This window comes from Tubulanus polymorphus, chromosome 7 (genome assembly GCF_964204645.1).
Source record: "Tubulanus polymorphus chromosome 7, tnTubPoly1.2, whole genome shotgun sequence".
NCBI classification, from domain to species: Eukaryota; Metazoa; Nemertea; class Palaeonemertea; order Tubulaniformes; family Tubulanidae; genus Tubulanus; species Tubulanus polymorphus.
The window spans coordinates 617,670-640,632 of record NC_134031.1 but is presented as its reverse complement, the minus strand read 5'-3'; the positions used below and the strand labels follow the sequence as shown (position 1 = coordinate 640,632).

The 22,963-nt window shown below is 40.7% G+C and overlaps 2 protein-coding genes across 2 annotated transcripts in view; both read left to right on the top strand.

Moving 5' to 3' along the window:
• The first annotated feature begins 1,363 nt into the window (after nt 1–1,363).
• LOC141908403 (cholecystokinin receptor type A-like) lies at nt 1,364–22,224 on the top strand. The gene is made up of 6 exons (XM_074798444.1): nt 1,364–1,791; nt 14,344–14,467; nt 16,254–16,471; nt 17,205–17,364; nt 19,795–19,920; nt 21,158–22,224. The coding sequence occupies exons 1-6, from the start codon at nt 1,364–1,366 to the stop codon at nt 21,473–21,475; spliced, it is 1,374 nt and encodes a 457-aa protein (XP_074654545.1). The 3' UTR covers nt 21,476–22,224.
• The window catches only part of LOC141908219 (glutamate receptor ionotropic, kainate 3-like), a 65,843-nt gene continuing 49,276 nt past the window's right edge, over nt 6,397–22,963 (top strand). The window contains exon 1 of the mRNA XM_074798146.1: nt 6,397–6,410. The gene's annotated coding sequence lies outside the window, so the exon portion shown is untranslated. The remainder of the gene's footprint in view (nt 6,411–22,963) is intronic.

Genomic DNA, 22,963 nt, shown 5'->3' with positions numbered 1-22,963 from the left:
GATGCAGCCCGCGCGGTCTCTGCTTCTATTCGAGTCTCGGTGTTTGGTTTTATTCAAATCTTAACCGACGATTGTTTGATCCAATCAGTGACTCCAGTCACGTAGTCCACTCGTTGATTGGTGCATTTCAAATGTAACGGTCGACCATCTAGGCAAGTGTTATCACCGAGGGAAATCAGTTTTTTAAACATATCGCCACTCGTGGTTTCCTTGAAAGTCTATGAGGCGGAAATTATTACAACTAACATGTAACAAGACTGGCTATAACAGTGTAATTACATGCAGCAAATTCGTCCCGTGTTCATCCCCTGATACTTAGACTGCGCTTCACCTTTCACTTTTATTTGTTCACACAAGTTTCGGTGACATTTGATAGAACTATGTGAGTGAAGTTCTCTCGGGGATAGACCTTCGAAATACAACATGTTCTCCCTAAATGAACGTGACGCATTTGTATATGTGTATATACGCAGATCAAATCCTTAAGTTGTTCTTGTCGTCGGTCAATTCTGACGTAGAAGCAAAGAGAATGACAATGAGCTAATTAGTAAGTCTTTTATAGTTTGATAGTTAAACTTCATCTTGCATAGTAGTTATTGTTACACAAACAAGAAGATGAATTCCAAATTGTGTCAATTCTAAAATGCTAATATAGTAGTTGATGTTATGTCTCGGGCTACGAGAAACTGAGACTTTATGCCACCCAAGTCATGATTATGGGTCCATAGCGGCTCAGGCAGTCACGGACAAGCTGAGACAATTTCTATCTAACCGATCATTAATGTTTTTTTGATCCCATTTCAGAGCGATTTGCCTCGCGTTAATGATCGAACGCAGGGAGATTTCATTGAATAATCCACCGGTTGATGATTCTACACGGGGCACATTTCATCGCAGAATCTCGTGATCTACGACAACCATTTAACTGCATCATTTTCCATTCGTGTGACGTCACGACACGACGCGCACCTGTCTAGAGATAATTAATCACTCGCTGGTGATTAAACAGTCGCGATTTAAACTCGGCATCTCTTACCGGAATCGGAGTTCACGGTCGCTTCCGTCGTCTGCGCGCGCGCGAGTGAAATATCTGCATCTCGTAGAGAAAACACGCGTCAATAAAACGAACGAAATCGACTTCCACTAAAACCTGCAGTGTAAAAATACCGCAACGATGACAATGTTCGACTCCGACGAACGGTTACTCAAAAAACACGGTTCGTGGATTTAGATTCGAACTTGAATTCTCGTGATCTGACGATCGAAAACTACTTCCTACGAATATCGATAGAACTTTTGAAAAGCCCGATATATCGATTTGAAACCGGCGAATGCGGCGTAAAAACTAAGTGGATACATCAGAATGTCGGAGGAAATAACTTACGACATTTCTAACTTGAGTCAGACGTCCGTCGTTCATCCTACAGTCGACGACTACGTGTTTTACGATGGCGATATCGATAACATCGCTAAACCGTGGCTTAAAGAACCCATATTCATTCCGACTATACTAATCTACGGATTAACATTTCTAGTTGGGATTATCGGAAACGGTATCGTCGTGTTTGTAATTCTGGGCGATAAGAAATCTCGAACTGTGACGACGTTGTTTCTGGTGAGTTTGGCGATCGCGGATTTGTTATTTCTCGGTATCTGTGTCCCGTGTGAGATGATACGATATTTCACCACTCATTCTATTATGGGTGAAGTACTGTGTAAAGTATCGGCGTTCTCCGAGATGTTATCCGCCGTCGCGTCGATTCTGAATTTGGTGGCGATGAGCCTCGAAAGGTGAGTTACATTTTCTTGGCACCGACCTGTTTCAATGAATGAATGCATGTTTAAGCAATTAATTTTCTAACGCGCTCTCAAATGTGTCCCCGATGATTGTTGGAAATACTTTCTAAACAAGAAGGTATTTGTAGCCCTTGTAAGATATAATTCATTATTGAATGATTTATTGTTTATCTGTGGAGTTAAATCTTAACCGAGACACTGTGGAACTGGATCCTGCTGTTGAACTGGGTCCTGAACTGTGGAACAAGATCTTGCTGTGGAACTGGGTCCTGAACTGTGGAACTGGATCCTGCTGTGGAACTGGACCCAGAACTGTAGAACTGGGCCCTGAACTGTAGAACTGGATCAAGAACTGTGGAACTGGACGCTGGTGCATCTGAATCCCTTGATCCAGTTCCAAAATTGTTGGATGAGATGTTAGGGTCGGTTAAACATATTGGGGACTTCGGGCACCAGCATCATTGTTGGGTTTGTTTTATGAATTTCACGTTGTGCATCACTTCCGGGCACCTATAGTTGTTGGGTTTCTCCAGCTAGCTTCAGTTGAAGATAGAGTAATTGGAAGAACCTCTCGGGGGTACATCAATACCAGAATTAGATGATGAAGGAAACGGTATGACGTTTAACAAAATATTATTTGAGTTCAAATTGTAGATTAATCGCCATGCAGTAATATCAGTAGACTGTGGAGGCTTATTTCATCAATCCACCAGAGATCATTCGAGTATTCATCACCGACCAGGTGTTTTTACTGTGGAAATAACATTAAGTATCATCAGTGCGAATGTAATGTGAATTTATATGAGTTTTCGCGGGGAATTAATCGAATACTCGATGAAAAACTGGCCGAGTTCTAGAGCTTTTAATATCAGTCAATAAATGTGAACCGCGGCAATAACCTTTAGATATTCCCGAGAGGAGTTGGTGACCCGGGGAGTGGGAGGGGATAACCCAACAATTCACCTCCAGTCAAACAAAATTAAAATTCTCCATGCACTAAGGCCCAGTGACCAGTTCTACTGTCTATGACCGAACTCCACACTTCTGGGTCCAGTTCAACGATTCTGAATCCAGATCTACAGTTCTGGGCCCAGCCCTACAGTTGTGGATCAGTTCCACAGTTATGGATCCAGTTTCTGGATCCAACCCCACGGTGTTGTCGGAATAAGTGCTCGAAAGTTGAAACATCGTAAATAAAGTAATTTCAAACTTACATCGCAATTGTGGAAAATTAGGTGTAAGACTTTTAGTTTGACTCGAAGCAGTTATTAAAATCTTATCTGATGAAATATTGAATTAATCTTCTAAAAACTACCACGCGTGCGGCGCGTCTCGTCTTTGAGACGTTTACAAGAAGCGTTTCGTGTTGATCTTCAATTCAACATCTCAAACTTCAATTAAGCGTGAAGATGTCACAACCCACTTACCTGAGCAATTTACCTTCCATAATCAGATTTACTGATCTAATGTATCGGATGCAAGACTGTCTTTGTCGGTAATTAGTACGAGATAGTTTTTTGATTATCGCTAAAATGTCGGTAAAACGAAACAGAAATTGTGTCGAATATTTTTAAGTGTTCTCAAAGACAACTGTGGAGCTTGGTCCTGGGGCTGTTTCATCGCGGAGCCGGGTCCTGGGGCTGTTTCACCGCGGAGCCGGGTCCTGGGGCTGTTTCACCGCGGAGCCGGGTCCTGGGGCTATTTCACCGCGGAGCCGGGTCCTGGGCCTGTTTCAGTGAAGAACAAGGTCAAGGATCCAGTTCTACAGTTGTTGTCTGTTTAGATTTGACTCAAAACATCTGAAATTGACTTATCTTATATCTTCAAACTTTACCAACATCTCTTGAACTGGGTCGTAATGAAATAGAATTTTCAATTAATACACAATGAAAGTAAGGATTAATTGATTGTATCTGGGCAGGTGAGCAGCGCATAATACTCTGTACTCAATGAATGATATTGGATTCCGTACTGTCGCATTGTCACGTGTTATAACAACCTATAAAACAAGCGACGAAAGCATTACACAGAAACTGATACTCAATACTACCGTCGTTAAGTGCCTCTTAATCAAATGATTTACTGAAACAAAACCGTTATTAAGAGTCTCGTATCGTCCGTCAGTAACTACTCCACATTACTGCTCCAACAATACCTACTAGAGGTGAAATTAGTGCAATATTGTATTCATACGCCGCCAGTTCGGTGGATTAGAATCTTAAGAAATAGTGCGATATCTCGCTGGGATGATTTATCGCGTATAACCGGGAGGATTGCGCACAGACTAAAACGGCTAGAGAACCTCTCGAATATTACTCGAGGATGCAATTTTCATCAAGCCGAGACCGGTTAACGGCTACTCGAGAAATTGTCCAACTGATCGGAAATCGATGATGATAATCCCCGTGAACAGGTATTTATTACGGGCTCGAATTGTGTTTGTCATTGGTCTCTGAGCATTGAGCTATTACATATATATATAGAGAGATATAGATAGATAACCTTTAACATTTCGCGCATCACAGAAATTGCTTGTCAAATGATACACACCAAACATTTATACATGTATTTTCTATCTATCAGCAGCAGGTTTGAACAGTCGTATTACGTAATTCTGAACTCCGGGTCCAGTCTCAAGATTAGTCTTCAGATCGGCTACGGACTTAAGATATGACTGATGTTAGATTCAGGTTCAGACGACTGCTTCACCGGGAACTGTAGTGTCCGATGTCACACACGTTCGTAGAGCGACGGATACAAACACTTCCAACACTGGACTCTATAAAAACTATTTCTTGTTCGTTTTAGAGTCCATGGGTGAACCCGACAGCGTGCATCTTGCCACCAGTTTCCCTCCTAAATAGTGATAGATACAATATGACAATCTCTGTGACAATCAATGGCTATTATTGTCTATAGTATAATCGGTTTTATTTACCGGTTTTTGCGCTACACGGGTCACGTCATAAATCATTGTCTCAACACTGACAATCAATAACCCATTAATTCCATGACATAAGACACCGGAAATTCTATTTTGTCAGCGCGCCTGTCGAAGGTCAGTGGAGCGTACATCCAGCAGGGTGTGGTGACAATATTCCACTTCATTGAATAAATCAGATCAAATCGAGTGTGAATGAATATATATATATATTTTTGATAGTTTGTTTCTGAAGTTTTCAGATATTTCAGGGGCTCATTTTGTATCATAGGCTTTTCCCAAACGAATGTGCATCGACTCGCAATACGATTCACTTCCGGTGTAGGATGAAAGAGAGGCGGATAAACACGTGTTTCCGGCTTGCAGATGTGAGATTTACTCAAAATTGATTATATGTATATCTATATAATTGGCGGAAATGAAGCTTTACTTGATCAATTTTGTAATCAGCCTGGTTTCTGTAGTTCTTTAATTGTTTGGAGAACTTCATAAATCAATGGTAGAATAGCCTCCCGATACACGCTGACGTGCGCAGGAAAACGAATTAGTCGTCCATATTTTCTATCCTGAATTCAGACCTCAGACCTTTGGGTAAGTGAGGTTATATCTGAAACTGTGCCTATAAACTCAGCTGGCAGCCATTTTGAGTTGACTTTTCTGAAAGTTCGATCAGAAAATGGGAAAACGATTAATCGACCAAACCCGCAATAAATGATGCTCCTTCACATATTAACAGCTTATTTCATACATTTCTCAGTAGTTTTTATGTTGTGGCCATAATTCACATTTGGAAAATCCGCTTTTGTGCGCTGCAAGTTTCCCTAAACACCTGTTGGTTTGAAGTGAAATCCGGTAAGCGGATTCGCTGTACTTCGAAAAATCACAAAACAACTCATGTGCAAGACCAGACGTCAGTGAAGTGTACACCGCGGTGTTTTATTCAAGGGATTTTAAGAGGTTCGAGTTCTCGGCTCTTTTGGACGCCTGCCGTTCAATACAATGCTGTGTATAGAATATCTCGATTTAAGTAGGCTTTATTATTGAGGCGGGGAAAAAACTGGAAACTTGAACGGTACGCACTTTTCAGAATCAAAATCTGAAATTCTTAATTCTTAAATTGAGGATTTTTCAATATGATTTCTGATAAAAAGATTTGTGAATTAGCTGGCATTCATTGATGTCAGGTATAATGGCCGGTATGATATGATATTCTTTATTCCTGAATGCATTGAAATTACATATAACGTAGAAACGTTATATACAGAAAAAAATAATTTACATAAAGTCTGAGTTATAGATAATTTCAATACTAAAACGAGGATGCCAAAAAGCCGAAGCTTGTGAAAAAGATGGCACCTTAAAAAGTGAAGACGATAATAATACCAAAAAACTAAAGTAAAAATGGAAAGGAAAAAAATATATAAAAGAGAAGTGAGTCGGAATAATAATAATAATGATATTGATAATAATTAAAAAGGAAAAACATATCCAGGCTCTAATGCTATAATCATCACTCAGCCATCAATGATGATATTCTAGAAACGTAAATTCAATTTCCAGCCTTCCCTTGGTTTGTCCGCTGAAGCGAAGTTTTATTTCGTCCAAACTCAAACACGAAGTTTCCCTTCTCGGTTTCTATGATTTGAAAATTGCATTTTACTTCAATATTCAACCTTTTGAAGAAGAAAGTCTAATTGAATTTTCGATTCGTGTCGTTACAATTTCTGCCGCTTCTTTCATCCGGGTTTGAAATTTAGAAAGGATTTTTCTTATCAGGTGTTTCACTCGGCGTCACCTGTTTATTTCGGCGTCACCTGTTTGTTCCTTTGGATTATAATGTTTCTAATCGACTTAAAAGATTTCTCGCGAAAAATATCACACTTTTTTTCAATATTGTTAGCTATGGTTTGCATTGGAAATTCAGGGGAAAAAACCAGGAGTGGACCCTGTATGTAACTGGAAGTCCCACTCGTGTATGTAACTATAAACCCCACTAGTGCCTGAAACGTTCTATGTTTTTCGAACATTTTTCAAAGGTCCTTAAAAGGTTTGTATTTCAACAAATACTTAACATGTAACTACAGCTCCCTCCCGGGTCTGAAATTTAGAATTTTGTTAATCGATTTCGAAACACAAAAAATTTGTTTTTTTCTCCTGAAACGAAATATTTCAAGTGATACTTATGTAATTCAACTACAATTTCAGATATGTGAATGCTTATAACATGTAGTTAGGAGACTGATGCTGTTCGTTCATTGTATCAGCTCAGCTCAGCTCAGTTCAGTTCAGTTCGATGTTAGTATTGGTCGTTTATCTCAGTAATCAGTTACATTAATCTTCTCTGGTCATAGTCGCATAGATTTTATGATTTTCTACACATGGATCATTAAGAGAATATGTCAAGGGGGATAGGTGGGTAATGCGCTAGCGATTCCGGTTTTATACAAGCTTATCATTGCTGCTGCTGCTGTTACTGCTGCTGCTGCTGCTGCTGCTGCTGCTGCTGCTGCTGCTGCTGTTGCTGCTGCTGCTGCTGCTACTACCCCAATGAAAGATGATTAATTATCGTTGTTGATTGGATTAATGTGTGGCGTCCAAGCACCTCACGACCGCTGCTACGTTTAAGGTCATCTTCTGCGACCTGAGACCGATTTCTTATAACTTGTGACACTTGTGACACTCAACTAATAGCCATAATATCCGCGTACAGCGCACCTTCTACTAGAATTCCGAGCTAAGTTTTTTTAGATGTTAAAAAGACGATTAAGTATTTCATGGACCTCAGAGAGCTATTTATGATTGAAGTGATTGGCTATTCGAGAATGAACTCATGAAATGATCCATTTTCCAACAAGTAGATATATAAGCTATCCTATTCAATTCTACAAATACTTGATGTTTTTACAAGATGTTTCAGGGTATCATAGTTTTTATCTTCCGTATCATCTGTGTTATTTCTTATTGTACGAATATCCGAATGTAAACTATATTTGTTATTGAAGAAAATGAGAAAGTTACGATAAGAAACAGAATGAAATATTTCGCTGCGCATGAAACAGATCGCATGTTTTGAAGCTTCTCTTTGCGTGAGTAGTTTAGAATAAAGACTGGCGGTCATTTTGTCGAATTCGAATCGTCATCCGATGCAATTTTAAAAGTTTAATCTTTCTAGAAATTTCGATAAGTTTTCGATTTGTAGCAATTTAAAACGACGACAGGTCGCGATATGTTCATTAGCAGTTTACCCTGTAGGTGAAACCACTCCTTCGTATCCTCCTGTCCTCCTCGTCGCGCGAGTAACATCAAAAACCAATAATAAAACGCGTCAAATTTCAGATTCATTTATATTTCGTTCGATGAAAACTTTCTACCAATTAATGATAATTTTTTATTGATGTTTTCGAAAAGGATTTCAACTTATTTGAAGATCGGAGTAAAGTGTTTGAATTGAAATATCAATATTAGTGTCTACTCCGTGTATTTCTATTTTCCAGTAACAGGTATATTACTATTTGTACGTCATAATGGCGTCAACTGCGTGACTTATTACTTCGGTTATCCGCTCGCGCGTGACGGCCAACATGACGCTCTGTTACGTCATGTTAGCATCGATCGGTTCATAGTTGTTCATCTTTAAACCAATCGCCCATTTTGGGGGCTCGAACCCATAGTCAGGAGCTTCACAATGATTTTTCCCAGGTATCGAGCAAAACGGCTCTTAGTATTAATTCTATTCATTTATCGATCATAAATCCTCTTTTCAAATTATCTCATCTGCTGTCTGACTCCTGGGAGCTTTATAGAAAAAAAATCACATTAATGGCCTCTACTTTTTCCAGCTATATGAATAACAACTCCCCTCCCAGCTCTCTCTCTCTCTCCCTCTCCCTCCCTCTCCATGCAACGAATCATTTGTTATATGCCATCATAAATTCAATAGAAGTAGTTTATCAGCGCCGCGTTTAGATCAGTAACATGCATTCCTGCAATTTTATTTCATTATAAACAACATCTTTTATGGGAATTCGCCTGAAAAACTGCAGTCATTTATCTCCTTGAATTAATGACAACAAGATCGAATCAAATGAATTATCTGCTTGATATTTAATCTCAGATCAGCGTCTGTTTTAATATGAATTAGAATTCAGAGGATTGAAATACGTATTCAGAAACTGAACAACATGATGGGGATCATGTCAGGCATCGCACCGGGGCATAACAATATTCACCCGAGGAAAACCAAACCGTCAGCTAGCGCCCTCTATAGCGAGAGGCGCTGTTTTCTGTAACTCGGTCCGTGATTGGCGCTACAGTTCGGCCAATCACAGATGACTTCCGGGTTAATCTTTGGATTCCCGAACAATAGATCTGCGCACCAGAAATGTTAGCCATAGCAGGCTCAGGTTGGGGCTGCGACGTTGAGGCTGTTGTCACTAATAACAAGCAGTCTTAATATTCAAAACATCCCTGAGCGCTTGCTCATCAGGGTACAGATGAAAAAGTTGAAGAGACACTCAACATTTCGGTCGTGCCTATTAGACATCGTTCTTACGTTATTACCCGCCTGACCATGACATCTGCACTGACCATGGTGATTTATCTATTGATTTCATTAGTATGCAGACAGACTGGCAATGTGACAATAACGTAATGTTAGGTTTAGTTGGACAGTGGGGGAGAGGGCAGCGCGCAGCTTGATGAGACAAATCGTAATTCCACAGATCGCAAGCGCTTTATCTGCATCAACCCATCTCCTCTCACTGCCTACCTCTCTCCCTCCTCTTCTCACCTCTCTCTCTCCTCTCACTGCCTACCTCTCCCTCCTCTTCTCACCTCTCTCTCTACCCATCTCTCACTGCCTACCTCTCCCTCCTCTTCTCACCTCTCTCTCTCCTCTCACTGCCTACCTCTCCCTCCTCTTCTCACCTCTCTCTCTACCCATCTCCTCTCACTGCCTACCTCTCCCTCCTCTTCTCACCTCTCTCTCTACCCATCTCCTCTCACTGCCTACCTCTCCCTCCTCTTCTCACCTCTCTCTCTCCTCTCACTGCCTACCTCTCCCTCCTCTTCTCACCTCTCTCTCTCCTCTCACTGCCTACCTCTCCCTCCTCTTCTCACCTCTCTCTCTACCCATCTCCTCTCACTGCCTACCTCTCCCCCCTCTTCTCACCTCTCTCTCTACCCATCTCCTCTCACTGCCTACCTCTCCCCCTCTTCTCACCTCTCTCTACCCATCTCTCACTGCCTACCTCTCCCCCCTCTTCTCACCTCTCTCTACCCATCTCCTCTCACTGCCTACCTCTCCCCTCTCTTCTCACCTCTCTCTACCCATCTCCTCTCACTGCCTACCTCTCCCCTCTCTTCTCACCTCTCTCTACCCATCTCCTCTCACTGCCTACCTCTCTCCCCCTCTTCTCACCTCTCTCTACCCATCTCCTCTCACTGCCTACCTCCCCCCTCTTCTCACCTCTCTCTACCCATCTCCTCTCACTGCCTACCTCTCCCCCCTCTTCTCACCTCTCTCTACCCATCTCCTCTCACTGCCTACCTCTCCCCCTCTCTCTCTCTCTCTATCCCTCTCCCCTCTCCCCTCACTGTCTTCTCTCCCTCTTCTCACCCCTCTCCATCTCTCATCTCGTTCCTCTCACTGTCTCCCTCTCCCCTTGCTCTTCCTCTCCCTCGCTCCTCTCTCCTCGCCGTCTCCCTGTGTCTTACAGCGACTAATTAACAAAAGACAAAACGCATTTCACACTTGCAGGCGTAATCAGCAGTTATTGCCTCAATTTATCGCTAGTTAAGATTTCCATAGTTGCGCAACCACGTTCTGTTCAGTGAATGACTGAATACGCCGCCTTCAGATTGTCATCAATTCTCCCTCGTACAAAGCGTCAGTCGTTTTTATACGATTAACAGGACAAATCAGAAATTGAACTACAGTTGAAAAGTTTATAATTCATATTCATTTAAAATTACGAAATGCTGAAAATTTATGAGAAATGATTTTGGAAATTTGTTAGACTAGAAATTCCGGCTGTTGACTAACAGCCATCATCAGGTGGAAGGGCTCCTGAATTGTGTTTCTGATTGCACCACATTCTCGCTGAGGATATAACATGCTTGTTTTACATATACTTGTTTCGAGCTTAATTCAAGGTTATCAGAATAGTTTGAACACTAATTGGACTCTATCGTCTGCGACTGGGATCATTTGTTTCAAGTGAACGTTGACAGTCTAGGCATATTGAAATGCAATTCAAACCCGACTGTGTGCGCCTGTCATCCGGGGGGGGGGGGGGTTAGGGGAGCTAGGGGTGGGGAAGGGGTTAAGTGTTGCAATATTTGATTCTGTTGCGTGTCGAACAGAAATTTGAATTCGTGAAACTTGAAAAGTCATTTTGTCTCGCGGGTAAAAGGTAACCACGCCGGAATTGGCTTTCTACTGCGTCGCATGCGAGAGAATTCTAAATCTTTATAACATTTCTTAAGCTATTCATAAAAACTACGAGTCGAGAATTGGCATAATTCAAAATACGACCAATTGTGGAACTGGTTTCAAATTAAGTGAAAATTTAAGGCTAAAATAGTTGATACCTTGTTTCTCTCATATCGACTGAGCTTATAAGTTGACCCAACCGGCTGCCTATCTACCCTGTACATTACGTTTCTTTTAAATCGTGATCAAGCTAACAATAACAGACCCGGCAATGATAGAAATGAACTGATTACAAATTTTATTGCGGTTTACAAAACAACCTGGTCGATTCGGAGAAACAAGGTATCATTAATTTTAACCTACTTTGAATTGGATCCAGTGCCTAAATCTAGCTATAATATCACGATAAATAGTGAAGCTAAGAGTTCTACTCGCAGCTCAATGGCTCAAAACTGAATGGAAAATTTAACGAATCCGTAGAAAATATCAATTACTTCTGAATCCGCTGTGATGAAATTCTGCCCTAAAATGTAGTTAAACTTTGACTATTATCAAGTGAAACCTACAAATTGAGAATGCATTTCAGTTGGCGTGGCGCGCGGCGGACCTACAGCGCAATCCGAGCTGCACAGTGACGAACGGCGACAAGACCCGGAAATTACTTATTCTTTACCTGAGATCTAACAAACCACAAACTGATCACACACTCCAACTATTCTACATTAAAAATACAATCACTCACGTGACTGGAATAAACACGTGCTCCGATTGTTCAACTAAACTCCCACTCAAAACTATTTTCTCTTTTTATGTTTTTTTTTGCTGCACGATGAGATTCTCTAGCGATGTTAAGAGATTGACTGATGGATAGTACTCGTGATGGCGATGAAAACTTGATCATTGAATCAATGAGCGAAAGGGGATTTTGACAATTTTACCAATAGATCTCCCAAATAATAAATAGTTGGTAGTTCTTTGGATAATGCTGCTACCTTTGATTCAGGGTTCATATGCCTGTAGCCAGGTATTTTCAAAGGCTGCTGGGGTCGCTCACAAGACTGTTAGAGTTAACAAGTGAATGTCCATGGTATTTATCAGGGGCTGCAGTTTCTGAAAGGTTAGAGTAAACCAGTGGATAATTGACATAGTGACAATTGACAGATCATTGTCATATGGTTTTTATCCGGCCGGTTATCTTTAACCAACTTTTGTGAGCAATTGTAGCTACTTATAATTACCACAGACATCCTCTGGATATCTCTACAATATTTTGAGCAACGACTCTTAGATGGTTAAATCTAAACAGACCTTTTTGAGTATCTGACCCCCGGGGCTGCTGCTACAGAACCTGAAAATTCCCGAAATTATTATGTAGATTGTTTTGCTTTTTCCGTAACCGAACAAACAGACGTTGGGCTGTGTCTTAGTAAAAAACAAACCCCGGAATATTGATCAAATAGACGTAAATGTCATTCGTTACCGGCCTTACTCGCTCGGAGAAGCATGGTATTGATATGTCTTATGAGACTGACCGCTTCGCTGATGATCGCTGTGTCAAACATTACATGTATTTTGCTTGTTGACGTAGGTTGGATCAATTATAGCGGCAAGTAAAATAACAACTGCCGCAAATTCAGTGAACTGCAGCTTTTCTATAGATCCAGCATTGAATTGTCTTTTTCCGTAAAAAATTGGATAATAATATAAATAGAACAATAACTCCAATCAGTGGATTGCCGTGTTTCAGGCCGTTTGGAAGCTTGTTACACGAACCGCAATCGAAATTTCCAATCCCCCCATACGTCAAGATCGTTACAATTTCCAACTAAAACTAAACAGAAAATGCTGTTAGTTTGACCATGGAAGAAACGTCTATGATTCGACCACCAATCATGCAACTATATCTTAGATTTTCGACTATAAAATCAAACTCTATGATAACTTATTTTCTCACAATTCTTGTATTTCATTAAACACAGTTTCTACTTTTTGTTCTATTATCATTTCTACTGTTTTCATACTATCTGTTGGTACCTGATGTCACGTGTTTGGCACTCGACCCTGTTTTGAACTCTGTTACTAAACCTCTCAGGGAACAGTCAGGTCTCAGGTATAATATCCCGACGTCCTTAATATTCTCATCCGATAACTCTTAAGCGAACCGGATGTCAATTTTATACGTCGAGAGGTTGCGCACGCAGGTCGTGCTGTGCTCAGTGATATAGCCAGGACTCTAGAAATCGTTTTCTAAGTATCACTGCTAAAAGCGAATCGAGTCCGGTGGCGAAAAGACTTTAATCCTTCTATCGGTGTGCGTAGCGTATTTTATGGCCATGATTTTATGGTTTTGTTGTCAAGAGTAGCATGATTTGCAACACTTGCAGCGCCACTGTTGAAGCCTCTGTCGTTCTATGCAGTTATTCGACACAATAATGTTTTTTTCGTCGCCGTGTGAATATTTAAACGAAATGGCCGCTCGCGATTACATATACGATATCAATTACAAGCTAATTTCCTGCTCCCTGACGACTTGTAAAAGTAGCTCGTTAAAGATTTATTTATAAGTTTACAGCCGTTATTCAGTCGACGTTAATGGCTTTCAAAAGTATTTAAAAAAAAACAAAACCACGTAGACAGAGCTGCTGCATTCACTGAATTGAAAATCGATAAGTTGATCGCAATTTCCCGGGGAGGAAATCGTATATCGGCGCTCACTTCATCGGGGTGTGCCTCTAATGATGCGAACAGGTGTCTTTAAATCAGTACCAGAACCAGTATCAGTACCAGTACCAGTACCAGTACCAGTACCAGTACCAGTACCGGTACCGGTACCGGTACCGGTACCAATACCAGTACCAGTACCAGTACCAGTACCAGTACCAGTACCAGTACCAGTACCAGTACCAGTACCAGTATCAGTATCAGTTGCCGGTGCCGGTAAATATATACTAAACCGAAAATAATGATACGATACCTTACATGGAATTAGATTACCGAAGGAAAGTCCCTGAAATTATACGTATAGCCAGGTTAACTGAGTTTAACTGAGATCCAGGTCCGATGCGATTTATAAAACCTGATAGAATGTAAAATCCTGTCTTTGGTGATTTTTAAATCTGAATCGTCTACTTTCTTCACTCTATTTGAATATGGTGTTGTTTTTATATTGTAGATATATAGTAATAGTTCACCCGATGCGCGCCAGATCGTGGTTTACATTCGGTCACACGATCATCATTATTGTGATCGTCTGGTTTTTTTCATTCCTCCTTTCATCACCAGCTATACCAATACAGGTAGGTAGATTTACTCATCCCGTGGAGAGGGGGGTATACCAATACAGGTAGGTAGATTTATTCATCCCGTGGAGGGGGGGCTATACCAATACAGGTAGGTAGATTTACTCATCCCGTGGAGGGGGGCTATACCAATACAGGTAGGTATATTTACTCATCCCGTGGAGGGGGTGGGGCTATACCAATACAGGTAGGTAGATTTACTCATCCCGTGGAGGGGGGCTATACCAATACAGGTAGGTAGATTTACTCATCCCGTGGAGGGGGGGGTATACCAATACAGGTAGGTATATTTACTCATCCCGTGGAGGGGGTGGGGCTATACCAATACAGGTAGGTAGATTTACTCATCCCGTGGAGGGGGGGTATACCAATACAGGTAGGTAGATTTACTCATCCCGTGGAGAGGGGGGGCTATACCAATACAGGTATAGGTAGATTTACTCATCCCGTGGAGAGGGGGGGTATACCAATACAGGTAGGTAGATTTACTCATCCCGTGGAGAGGGGGGGCTATACCAATACAGGTAGGTAGATTTACTCATCCCGTGGAGGGGGGGGGCTATACCAATACAGGTAGGTAGATTTACTCATCCCGTGGAGGGGGTGGGGCTATACCAATACAGGTAGGTAGATTTACTCATCCCGTGGAGGGGGGGTATACCAATACAGGTAGGTAGATTTACTCATCCCGTGGAGAGGGGGGGCTATACCAATACAGGTAGGTAGATTTACTCATCCCGTGGAGGGGGGGGGGCTATACCAATACAGGTATGTAGATTTACTCATCCCGTGGAGGGGGGGGGCTATACCAATACAGGTATAGGTAGATTGCCCATAGGGGGATCTCCTTAAATCAAGGGTCACATAGACATCTAGGTCCGGTTTCATGGAATAGTTTAGGCTCAAAACGGTTTAGTTGGAATTGTTCTAATTGTTATAAAACGATTTGTCATTATATCTATATCCATGAAAAAAATTCATAGGAAATTCAGTACAAGTGAAGCTCGCAGAGTTGATGATAGTCTCTTTCTAACCTTCTCCTTGCCCCTCCTCTCAAACAAACCGTCTGTTTGACCTACTCTCTCTCTCTCTCACACAACTCTCAAGTCGTCCTTGTGATATATCTATAACTAGATACTGTTTGATATCCAATTCAACAGATTTCTTATTCATCACTGTTAAGATGTAGTCGGAGCCATTGACTCTCGTCACAAACGGGTGATTAATCTCTGTGATTGTTTGACTGATTCTGAGCACGGTGGCAACATGTCCTTCCGCGCCACCGTCATCTCCTCCCGCGCCACCATACAGATTAACGCAATCACGCATAGACCGCGCCTCGGTCACCGGAAGTTCACCGGTTAACGGGCTATTAGTCTTTATTGGATTCTCCAGAAGCGGCTTCGTGGAATAATGATCTATCCACCCTGAATTCCACCCCAATCCACCCCAGGGCAATCCACCGAAATAGTAGAGAAACCACAATGAGTGGTGGTCAATGAAAACCCAATATATGCAAATATAATAACAAAATGTATCAAAATTTAGCTGGACATGAAATTTCCGTCGAAATCATTAGAGACCGTTAAAAATCAATATCAAAAACCTAACAAGTTTGAATTCGATATCAGGATCCGGTGCCTGATTGAACCCGATCGAAAATGAACTAATTTCAACGGAGAGTTTATAATTCAAACTCACAACTGTAGAAATGAATCTTCTTATCAAATATTGGAATTTCTAACTAGAAATGTCTGTATATTATTTCGTGTTTATTTGACAGGGTTATGATTTGACAAAATGGTTTAAAAACGACACACGAGTGATTGTTTTAATGTGTGTCGATAACGTACACGATGAAGGTCGTATCGCGTATGCCTGGTATCAACTGTGCATCATGTTTATCGTTCCTTCTTTCATCATGGCTTTCTGTTATTCGGTGGTCGTCTACGTGTTGTGGGTTAGTACTAGACAACTCGCGCTGATGACTCGTCATCAAAGGTAAAAACTATCGCCTATATTTATATCGCGTTTCATCAACAAGTTTTCAAAGGTTTCGCTAGATTTGTTCTAGGGTTAGTTAGATCGTCGGCGGCGGGGGATAAAAATTGCCGGTTTCAAAATCCCTCCGGTGGAAATTCAGACGACATTGCGCAATTAAATTGCGCAACCAATCCTCCTGTCTCGATTCTATCTTCTTTATTTTGAGAAATGAAAGATTGAAAAATATTTTCGCCGTTTGTTCATCGATGGAATTTCCTGCATCAGGGAACAAAACACGATTCATTCGAATTTAATTCGAGCGAAATTTTGAAATCTTTAAATTTGAAACAGTCTTGGGAGAATTTGTTTAAGGGCACGTTTTAAAGACGCACGATATTGAAGATAATTTGTTACACTAAGGTATCAGGATAAAATGCTTTTACCCTTCTCCAGATTTATTTGAAAATGATTTTGATGAAAATTAATCTTCAAATAAATCATAATAAATCCGCTTAAGTCTTTTATGGAACTGTAAAAATGTGTCCGACTTGATAAAATTGTTTAAAAACACATCCAAACTGAACAGTTATCTACGAGTTGATAGGATCTGACTCGAGTCGAGTCTACTTTACATAAACTGCAAATTTTCTCAGGTTTCTTCACTTATCATAAACTATTTTTTTTCTAAATTATACGACAGTTAGGATGGGAAATTAAGGATGTCACGAATATCGGTATTTCTGTGTTTTAGCAGTCAGAGTAGCGACGCCGAGTCGCGTCAAAGGTTGGCCTCGACCTTCCAGGATAGCGGTAAATCTACGTCACTAGCGGGCAGTGTTTACAGTCAGAGGGGTGTTATCAGCACGGCAGCGAAGGAACATAGCGTCGCTGTACAGGAGGCCAGAAAACAGGTCAGTATTAGAAACACTAATAGATGATGCATGATGCCCACTGTGGTCGCATTTCTAGTAACCAGGGGCCAGTTGCTCAAAAGTTGGTTAGAGATAACCAGTGGATAGTTGACATAGTGACGATTAAAACTTGATTGTTACTGGCGTATTTATCCACTGGTTATCTTTAACCAACCTTTGAGCAACTGGCCCCAGATGCTTTAATCATACGAGCTTGTGCAACTTCTGTTTCTATAGGAGTCGTAAAACTGTCTTCCTACTAACTAATCACCCCTACTCTAAATGACAACTAAATCACCGTCGCGTCTTATGTTCTTTGGATAGGACCTCAAACCCCCAACCGCTCTTACTGGTCATGATTACACCTTTATTCGACCGATGTCGTGATGCGCTTGATTGCCAGGGCCAAATTCGGTTTTCGTATCTAGTCGACTAGTGGTCGGAACTAATAACCGAATGCGCTTAAATCCCGGGATATAGTTCCGACTAAACTGACATTTTTGGTTTCACTTAGTTTGACTATATTCGACTAATTCTGATTGCCGAAGTTGGCTCAGCTAGCAGCTATAGTCAGCCAGGTGACATTCACTTCAATCTCAGCGGCCACGTGACAGACAGGTTGTAATACGAATATCGTGTGTATTTGATGGTCGGTTATGTTGTGATAAGCAGCACAGATCACACGCGCGTAAATTAGGAAAAGTTGCTTTATGACTTTTTCTAGTTACTGCAGCCACTCACATCTCGGTCGCTGTCGATAATCCTGTCAATTTCGCCGCGGACAATATGGCGAAATTTTTTCCCCCGATTGACGATGGACCGCAGCAGTTTGTGTCACCAGCGCGCTGTGTTTGGTTGATGATTGGATGTCCGGCATCCTGTAGATCAGTGTTAACTAGTAACGATGTTGATGTCAGACATCGCGGTTGATGATGGGGCGATCGAACTGTAATTACATTACAGAGAAACTCTGCTATCAGAGCTGGCCTGTTATTAGGTTTAGGGAGACGGAAGAGTAAATGTGTGCGGGTAACACGTGATAGATTGTCAGTGTCAAAATGAGTTTGCGCACGGTACGAGTAATGACCGGACACCAGTTTGTTCGAGTGATTGCACAAACAACAACAATTGCACCCCCTCCCTCCCTCCCTCCCTCCCTCCCCACCTACCCACCTACCCACCATTCGCCCCACCTGCTCTAGTCTATGTACTTGTGGTGGCTGACTGTAACCCTCGCGATGAAGACAGACAGACAGACAGACAGAAGTCAACTCTGGTTGTGAACATATTATTACTAATAAATAACATATTAATGTAATAGTTCGAGTTGTGGTAAGAGTTTGTTATCATTCATACAGAATGCACGCAATATCACCGCATACGCGAGAAGTGAGTATTCAGCACTGCCCTCACCTATCAATTTATCTTCTGGTGACAATTTATCTCAGCATAATTATGAAGCTGGCAAATAAAAAATAGCTAATCAAAAGGTGTTGAATGTACCCGGGGTATGAGAGGTAGTGAGTGACACATCTCGTGTGTACGTAAACGCTGCTCTGCTATACCATTCGCGTGTTATACCTCGCAGATATTCCACTGACGGTTACCAAACGAATGGATTGCAATTAATTCTCTATCTCGATCTGTAATCGTTACAAATCGGTCGACAGTAATCACGACTGTGATTCGTGTTTCATTCACAGTTAAACGACGCGCGCCGCTACTCGCGTGCCAGTGAAGCGCTCCTCCTCGATCGATCAACTTTAAAATGAGCGTTTAATTATCGTTTTATTCTTGAGCGATAAAACAGCTTTCTGTTTCCGTCAACACGCAGAGAAACTATTACAACACGTTTTATATGTAAACAAAGGGGTCTCATGCAGGTCTTTGAATAATTATTAACCAGTTCACCGATTCGACATTACCGCCACCTGATCGACATATCAATCCAATTCAATTGATACTTCGTTGAACGAATCGACTGAAGCCTTTTCACAAAAGAATAAACACAATAAAAACCTCTTCTAATATTTCCTGGTTCTCGGTGTAGAAATTCTTTGGTGAAAGACTTGAAATGTATACAAGTTATTTCATTGCCAGAAAATCTAAAACCGGTAAAAACAAAATCTCAAATTCATATAAGGGTACTGTTTGTACCCCTCCCATAATGATCGTTTAGAATCTCTGGTCGTGTTTCATGTTTAGAATCTCTGGTCGTGTTTCATGTTTAGAATCTCTGGTCGTGTTTCGTGTTTAGAATCTCTGGCCGTGTTTCATGTTAAGAATCTCTGGTCGTGTTTCATGTTTAGAATCTCTGGTCGTGTTTCATGTTAAGAATCTCTGGCCGTATTTCATGTTTAGAATCTCTGGCCGTGTTTCATGTTAAGAATCTCTGGTCGTGTTTCATGTTGATATTTTCTATTTTTTCAGGTGATCAGAATGCTAATTACTTTGGTCGTCATATTTCTGCTCTGTTGGGGACCGAAATTAATCCTACAAGTTCTCATAAAATATAAAGCTGGTTATCTGTACGCGAAAGGAGCTCAATACGGCAAGGTAAGCGTAGCGTTACACAAATATCACACCTCTAGGGTTTGAGAATTTGAAAAGCAGCTGAGAGGAGTCTCTCAGACCACATCAACCATCTCAAACCCAACTTACAGGTTTCATAATCAAGGCTTTAACTATATGGACTGTTTAGCGGGGAATCAAAACATGACTGCGAACGACATAAATTAGTCGTCGGGTCAATTCGTTGTCGGCGGCTCGTGTTGACGAGTTCTTTTTTTTTGATGAGTTACGACAAAATCAGCCGATGTTGTCGGGAAACATCTGGAGATTTAATGTTAGATATCGTTATGACGTTCCGGGTCGTATCCTACGCCGGTATCATAATTCAAAGCGTCTACTGTACTTAAAAACGTACGTAGATGACTTTTTGAAAAGTAATTTGTTGGTTCTAGGGGTAAACAACAAACGATTCATAAGAAATTCCATGAATCCGTGTTTTAACCACGGCCTAATAGAATGAAAAAAGAGTTTAAAAATTTTCCGAAGTTTATTCAACGTTTCGACTATATCCTAATAGTCATCTTCAGGAATACTGTATTCCTTGAGCTAGTGTAGTTTATTCAATGTTTCGACTTTATCCTAATAGTCATCTTCAGGAATACTGTATTCCTTGAGCTAGTGTAGTTTATTCAATGTTTCGACTTTATCCTAATAGTCATCTTCAGGAATACTGTATTCCTTGAGCTAGTGTAGTTATTCAACGTTTCGACTATATCCTAATAGTCATCTTCAGGAATACTGTATTCCTTGAGCTAGTGTAGTTATTCAACGTTTCGACTATATCCTAATAGTCATCTTCAGGAATACTGTATTCCTTGAGCTAGTGTAGTTTATTCAATGTTTCGATTATATCCTAATAGTCATCTTCAGGAATACTGTATTCCTTGAGCTAGTGTAGTTATTCAACGTTTCGACTATATCCTAATAGTCATCTTCAGGAATACTGTATTCCTTGAGCTAGTGTAGTTTATTCAATGTTTCGACTATATCCTAATAGTCATATACAGGAATACTGTATTCCTTGAGCTAGTAGGTTATTCAACGTTTTGACTATATCCTAATCGTCAGGAATACAGTATTCATGAAAATTATTTCAAGGATTTAGTTGAATAAACTATTGGAGGAGTTCACGGAAACATTTCGGAATTTGTCTATCTTTGCGAGGGATTTTTCTGTATAACTACTGATACTACTGTTGGTTTTTTTTTCTATATATTTCTAGGCGTTCTTATATCTGTTACCGTATATACAGAGCTGTGTCAATCCTATTGTTTACGGTTTTATGTCGAGCAACTTCCGGCGTGGATTACGCAATGCATGCCGGTCGTATATTTGCCACAACCGACGCGCGTACGAGTGTTTTTTTCACAGAGGTACCCGGATGTCCGAGTATGAAATGGACACGAAAACAAACGGCAGTACAACGCATACAATGATGACGACACAGTATTCGCCTGCCAGAGGCGTCGTCAAATCCAGTTTATTGCGTAGACATGACGTCATCGAATCGGAAACTGAAAGTTCGGCCAATCAGCGATGATGGACGAAAACGACCGTTTTTTTCAAAATTCATGTTCACGTAATGTAAACAAACAGTTTTATCGATTGAATTCTTGCAGACGCCGTGTGTTAGATATCGAAACAGGGATTGAGACTATGAACCACGTGATCACAAGAGAGGCAACAACTCAGAGCTCAGTCTTAAGACTTTCGGTTATAAAAAGGACACGGAATCTCTTTTTAGTTGCGACTCGAACTCTTCTCGAGAAAAAAACAATTGACGTAGCTAGTAATTACAGCGAGGAAATAAATCAGACTAATATCGCATGGCGTATGTCTCGAATCGTATGTTGTATCTCTCATCTCAGTGGTGATAATGTGTAAATACATTCAACGCTAACGACGTAACGTGTAATAAACTGGTTTAATTAATCGTGAATTCAATATGCTCAAAATAGGTAGTTTCTAAAAACCATGGTTTCATGCCCTTTAAGTGCAGCGAAACTAATAACGATGAACCGCGCTGTAAATGAGCTGTAAAAAGAAAACTATCAATAATTCTACTTCACTTCATTCTCAATAATTATATCAGGATTCTGTTAAAAACTAGTTGTTTGTACGACGAGAAAATATCAACTACAGCGTGGTGTGGTTTGAGATAAACTATATAACCGGCTCCTGTTGATCGGAATTACACAATTCTTCTCATTTATTGAATACATCTGGAAACAAAACGATTATCGAATCATTGAATAAGTATTTGATATTTCGATGAGCTGAAAGGTTGTAGGCGAGTAGGGAGGGGAAGGGTTGAGGTGAGTAGGGAGCTCGGTGAGGCGAGAAGGGAAGGGAGCGGGGTGAGGTGAGTAGGGAGGGGAGGGGTTGAGGTGAGTAGGGAAGGGAGGGGAAGCAGGTCTGTGCGGTAGGTATTACGTAGTCACTATCAGACAATCATGGTTACCATTGAGTAAATACAAAAGAATACTGGACCCGAGTCCACAGTTTTGAGTTAACGTTTGATTCCGAGTTAACACATTGAAAATTGACAAATTTTAACCATGGACTCTTAGTTTTAGAGTCATTGAAAATTAACTAATTTCTAACTCAGTATTAACTCTAACTGTGGAATCAGATCTTCTTTTTAATTTGTATATTTCCAGACCAGCAATAATAAGAATTAAAGTTTATGTAGTAACGCAGAAACACGTCTATAAGTCTATAAGTCTATAAGTCTATAAGTCTATGAGTATCAGTATCTTATTTGTTTGTATATTCATGTTTAAAGTGAACGCGTCTGATGATAATATATCAATGTTTTCGATATTTTGTGAAAATTGTGTCTAGTTTTAGAAATCAGTGATCGGTATAAAACACTGAGAGTAAAATGTCGACGTAATCAACTGATAGAAATGAATTAAGAAATTCGATTGTATGAAGTAGTTACAAAATTGAATGCGTTATTATTTCAACGACAGCGCTATCCGAGGCGATTTACTTCGTCTCACAAACCGTGAGATTGCATTTCGTC